At 37.0% G+C, this 6,292-nt stretch overlaps 1 protein-coding gene across 1 annotated transcript in view; it reads left to right on the plus strand.

Moving 5' to 3' along the window:
* The window catches only part of slc12a5b (solute carrier family 12 member 5b), a 67,252-nt gene extending 61,914 nt beyond the window's left edge, over positions 1-5,338 (plus strand). The window contains exons 26-27 of the mRNA XM_016232403.1: positions 2,587-2,905; positions 4,270-5,338. Coding sequence (XP_016087889.1) covers positions 2,587-2,905; positions 4,270-5,277 — 1,327 coding nt within the window. The 3' untranslated portion in view covers positions 5,278-5,338. The remainder of the gene's footprint in view (positions 1-2,586; positions 2,906-4,269) is intronic.
* The last annotated feature ends 954 nt before the right edge of the window (positions 5,339-6,292 follow it).

A 6,292-nucleotide genomic window follows, 5' to 3' on the forward strand; every position in this document is an offset into this window, starting at 1 on the left:
GTATGATGTAAAGTTCACTTAAAGAAAACTTATGAGTATACTTGCAGTATAAGATACTGAGACTATAATTCAAAGTGTACTAAACATGCTACAAGTATATAATTAGTAAACTATCAGTATACCTATAAGTTCACTTTTAGTATAGTTGCAGTACAAACTAAAAGCATAGGTGTAAACTAGTTGTGTACTCAAAATTTACTACTGTTATACTTAAAAGTATACTTTTATATACTAGAAAGTGGGCCAATTTAGTCCCAAATAGTATTGAAATAGTACACTTACAAGTATACTACTAGTACTATGATATTTGTATACTTACTACATAATGTATACTTAAAAATATACTTGAACTTTTCTTAAGTATACTTAATAAAATAAACTTGAAGTATACTACTTTTTGGTAAGGGTGGTAAACAGAGACTATACATTTTGAGTTCGCATTTTCCCTAATAGCAAAAGAAAGAAAAAATCCATTATAGTGTATCTATGACTTTCTAAAAGTGAAAAAAAAATACAGAGAGATTGATGATGCTGGTCAGAAGAGAGATGTCAAATTTGCAGTTGGAAACACCATTAGAAACACTAATGCGGCAACCGGTTTTCTGCATGAAAATACAAAGCATTCTAAATGTACATTTTTTAAAAATGAAAGTATAAAAAAATTGCTACATTTACGATGTGAATAACTGTTGAAATGCATCATAACAGTCTGTGAAAAGAGCAAAGAGAACATAGACCAACGTGTTTAGAACAATGTGTTCCATAAACAGAGTCTCAAGGACTTGTTGCATTTACATACACAATCTGCTCTTCAGACTAAGTTTGTTCTGATAGGTCAGCATAAACTTCCAAACAACAGTTCATAGTGTGCATAAAAAAATTCAGCAGAAGAAAATATCAGAGCCACTGCAATAAAAGAGCACACTCGGTCTATCTGTCTCGCTGTCGACCGGTCAATCTGTCTGTCTTTCTGCTGTTCTATATGCTCGTCTATGAGTCTGTCTGTCTCTTTCTGTTTGTCTGTCTATCCTAGTGAAAAATAAATATACTAATATGTAGTTTAAATACATTTATTTCATGCTAAGTATACTACAAATACACTTACATATTTATGTACTTAATAAAAATACCCTGCCTGTTCCTTATATGTACATTTAATTTTTCCGGCCTCTTATTGCTACCTGTCCCACCTTTTTTGGAATGTGTAGCTCTCATGAAATCCAAAATGAGCCAATATTTGGCATGACATTTCAAAATGTCTCACTTTCAACATTTGATATGTTATCTATATTCTATTGTGAATAAAATATAAGTTTATGAGATTTGTAAATTATTCCATTCCTTTTTTACTCACAATTTGTACAGTGTCCCAACTTTTTTGGAATTGGGTTTGTACTTTTAGCATACTAAACTGGTGTAAGTCTGCTAAATTGGAACAACTAATTTTGTATTTAATGCACTTTAATTGGTGGAAGTATGGCTGAAGTCCAACTAAAGATATACTGAATGATTGTGCTAAAGAGGAACCACTGCAAGTATAATTTACACTTTAAATATATTGCATTTAAAGACTGACATTATTCAAAAATCATACAATCCTCATCAAAACTGACATTAAAACACATTTTAGGCTTAATATTAAGAAATGTGCATTGTGCACATGTAGTACTCCAAATAAAGTTTAATTATAATTTTTATATCAGTAAGTCTTGAGCGATATGTCAGTAAATATTTTAATAGATTTGAATAGACTTAGTATGAACTAATTTAAATATATTACTTTTTTATCTATCTGTCTGTTTGTCAATCTGTCTGTCTAATAATAATCATACAGCTGAAAGCTTCTACAATATTTCCTTAAAGTTCAACAAGATTTAAAACACTTATAAACTGATTGGATTTTCCATTTACTCTCATGAATTCATCATCATTAACATCTTTCGAAAGAAATCTCACTAGCTTTCTAAAAGATTTACTTTTGCATATTTAAATGCAAATGAGCGGATCGTTTTGTACTGTGTTATCAGCACTATTAGGAAACAATAATGTGAACTCCTTTTGAAAGTGCATTGCTCTGAACTCAGCAGTGAGCTTCTATCATGACTGTATTAACTGATTGTGCCATTGATCTTTGCAATAGACATGTTAATGAGTTTTTTATGCCTTTATCCTCCTATCTATCACTCTTTTGTGATATGATTTACACTGAGTCTATACATTACCCTTTGTTGAAGTTGGAAAAACTGCTGAGCAATTTAAAATCCTGGGAATGGTTATTACTAAGGACAAAGTGTAGTTGGCTTCCCATTTGCTTAAAGCATTATGTGGATGATGTAACTTTGTGGTTTAGCCAATGGCCAGCATTCTGCTTATCAAACTACAGTAGATAAAATAAATAAGTGTCACAGGAAGAGAGAGTGAGGCAGGGCTGCTGGCTGTGCACTCAGTTACAGTCAAAATGAAGAATAAATCTACCAATCTGCGTGTGCGGCTCCCTGCGTTAATTTTTGCATTGGAGGTCATGATTGTGGTTCTCTATGCAGTCTTTGTGACATACGAAGATGATGCTAATGCACTTGTACAGAACAATAAGACGCGGCCAATGGAGAACTCTTTGTATCAGAACTATCCATTTTTTGCTGACATTCAGGTGATGATATTTCTCGGATTCGGCTGCCTCCTGGCCTTTTTCCGCCGCTATGGTTTTGGTGGAATGGTGTTTAATTTCCTAATCGCCACATTTACCATTCAGTGGGCCATTCTGGTGCAGGGCTTCTTTCAGTTCTACTATGATGGGAAGATTCATCTTGGTGTGCTGAATCTGATCAATGCTGAGTTTGCCTGTGCTGTCGTGCTCATCTCTTTTGGAGCAGTGTTGGGAAAGACGAGCCCTGTGCAACTCCTGGTAAGTGTATTATTTTTGCAGCAGGTGGCTTGAAATTAGATATTGAATCTACAAAAGATGCTTTGCCTTATTTTCCATTGTCAAATGACTGCAACATTGAAAAGGTACGGTGGAATGATGTGTTGAACATTAACAACAATCTGTTATCTATATTCTTTCACAAAAAGTACGAGATAACGACTTCACCTGTTATACTGTATGTGTGAGATGAAGATCTGCCATGCACCAATGTTTTCTCTTAAGCAATGCAAGACTGTCATGAAATCTTTTGTATGTTTCTATAAACTCTATAAAAAGTTTATATCGTAAATTCACTACCTACTGCCAAAAGCATCTTCCTTCTAAGACAGCATCCCAACCGGAGCTCGTTTTTAATCGAATGGTAATTGCAATTCCATGAACATTATTATAGTTTGAATTTAAATGCAATTAGCTGCACTTTAGAGTTTTGACTCACTTTTATATGTAATTTTAGGATTATTTCTATTGTATTTGAAAAATGGTTAAAATGTATTTTCAAATATCTTTAAAAAGCATTTATGGTCAATTAAAATATACTATATATTTATATAACAAGTCTTTTATTTCATATATATAATTTGCTTAAAAATATATACTTTCAAGATGCGAAGTGCACTAGGCTATAAGTGCACATTTAATACAATTAAGTGCAATTTTTCACAAGGGTAAGCAAACAGCATGATTCTCTAATGCCAAATTGACACTGCAAAGGTGGAACAGAAGCCCTTCCATTTAATGCTGCTCAGAGGTGGCATAAATGGATTTACACAGCAATTTGTACTGCATACTAGGGGCTGGTGTGCATCGGAGCAGGAATAATTTAGTCTGACTGTTATGCTGCATTGTGTCTTTACACAGAATTTTGAACAGTCACAGAGCAGCCTTGTCTTAGCTGATTAAAAAAAATGTCCTAACATAAAAATACACAAATGTTTGGTAAAACAATGCATTTTATTTACACTACTTTTACCATTTCACTGAGATTTCTCACTATAGATTGAAATGCACATTTATTTATTTTCACTAAGCTTGGCACAATATGGTCTGAGAGATTGTATTCTCCACAGTCAATACAAGCAGTGCTGCCTTTGAATTTGGTTAAATGATGCATCCTAAGAAACAAAATAATTAAGACACACACTTCTTGTAACTTCTGAAGCCTTAAATGCTACCTACTTAGGCAGCACACGAAGTTCTATAATGGCTCAACTGTGTGACTATTATGCATTTGTGAGCACATTTACATCATCAAGATCAATCACTTTATTAGTAGTATACCTCATTTGTAAGTTATAAAAGGCTTGGATCACACATCCTCATTCTACATATTGTGTATTGTGCAGATCATGGCCTTGCTGGAGATCCCTGTGTTTGGTGTCACAGAATGGGCTGTAGTGAAATACCTAAAAATCAACGATGCCGGTGGCTCGATCCTCATCCACATTTTTGCCTGCTACTTCGGACTGGGTGTCACCTTTGTCCTGTACAGGCCCAGCCTAAACGAGGGACACCCAAAAGAGTCGACAAGTTACCAATCGGATCTGCTATCAGTAATGGGAACCCTGTTTCTCTGGGTGTTCTGGCCCTCTTTCAACTCAGCGCTGACCTTCAAGGGTGACGACCAGCACCGAGCCGTTCTCCACACGTTCATAGGTCTCAGTGCCTCCACAATCACCGCCTTCGCCCTGTCCAGCATGCTCAGCAAGAACGGCAAGATCAGCATGGCCGATGTGCAGAACGTGACACTGGCTGGTGGCGTTACGGTCGGTGCTTCAGTGGACATGATGATTTCGCCTGCTGCTGCTTATGTGCTGGGCATCCTGGGATGCATTGCGTGCATGCTGGGGTATAAATACTTGAGCCCGTTCTTGGCGCGCCGGCTGCGGTTGCAGGATCAGTGCGGCATACACAACTTGCACGGCCTGACGGGACTCATTTCCAGCCTAGCGGGAATCTGCGCCATCCTGCTGGCGACCGAGGAAACATACGGCCCCAGTCTCTACCAGACCTTCTCTCATCGGGCCCCTCCAGAGGGAGACCCTCTGCTAGCAGAGTTGCAGGAATTGATCCCAGATCTGGAAGCGGGATTGGGTCGGACCGCACGGGAACAAGCCCTCTTTCAGGTGGCTGCCGTGTTTGGGACTATTGCGGTGGCGGCAGTCGGGGGTTTGCTGACTGGTGTGGTGCTCAAGTTACCGTATCTGGCTTCCCCCAGCAATGACAAATGCTTTGATGATGAGCTTTTCTTTAATGTTCCTCCAGATTACAACTGCGTAAATGGTCCGCAGGACGTAGCCTATGGTCCTATGTTCTCAGAGACACAAACAAAACTGATGCTGACTGAAGAATGAAAAAGACTGTGCATTAAGTAAGAGGAATAAATGATAATGTAGGACTGCTGTGAACTTCCGAACTGAGTACTGTGTAACTTGCTAACTGTGATTGTATTTACCCAAAAAATTGTTTATTTTAATATTTAATGGGATCAGGTTTGTATACTGTGTATCAAAATATAAAAAGTGTATGATTTTGATAAAATGTTGTATTTGTAGAATCTTGTAAATTAAAAAGTAATGCGTTACTTTACTAGTTACTTGAAAAAAGTAATCTGATTACGTAACTCGCGCTACTTGTAATGCGTTACTCCCAACACTGATCGGAGTTATATTACAAATTGTCCTGTTATTGTTTTTTTTATAAATTTTTGTTATACTATTTTATAACTACTGTTTACAACAGTAAAAGAACCAAAAACCCGAGAAGACATTGAGCAAAGAAATATAACAAACAATAGGGTAAAAAAATGACAAAGTATTTCCATGTCTTCCACCTTTTTTATGTTGGCTACGGAAATCACTCTTTCTTTTTCCCGTTCTCTCTCACAGACACGCACTCGCGCACACACGCGGAGAAGCGACCAGAAACTTGTTGTCAGTGCTGCCCAGCGAATTTATCAATAAAATAGTTTTGCAGCTGAAAAGCTACATGACATTTCTCAGTAAGGAGGTTCTTGAAGCAGTTTAACTTAAAGGGGTCATATGATGCGATTTCAATTTTTCCTTTCTCTTTGGAGTGTTACAAGCTCTTGGTGCATAAAGAAGATCTGTAAAGTTGCAAAGACTAAAGTCTCAAATCCAAAGAGATATTCTTTATAAAAGTTAAGAGTTAACCACGCCTACCTAAAACGGCTCGTTCTAACACGCCCTCATATGTCTACGTCACTAAGCGGGAATATTTACATAATGCCGCCCAAATGTTCACGCAAAAAATGGCGGCGTAACTTTTATTCTCACTGTAGTATTGTTGCTGCTGCCGCCATGTCGTGAAGTGAAAGCTTCGTTGTGAAAGCGAAACTACTTTGTTTGG

This window comes from Sinocyclocheilus grahami, unplaced genomic scaffold (assembly GCF_001515645.1).
Source record: "Sinocyclocheilus grahami isolate Dianchi unplaced genomic scaffold, SAMN03320097.WGS_v1.1 scaffold410.1, whole genome shotgun sequence".
In the NCBI taxonomy this organism is placed as follows: Eukaryota; Metazoa; Chordata; class Actinopteri; order Cypriniformes; family Cyprinidae; genus Sinocyclocheilus; species Sinocyclocheilus grahami.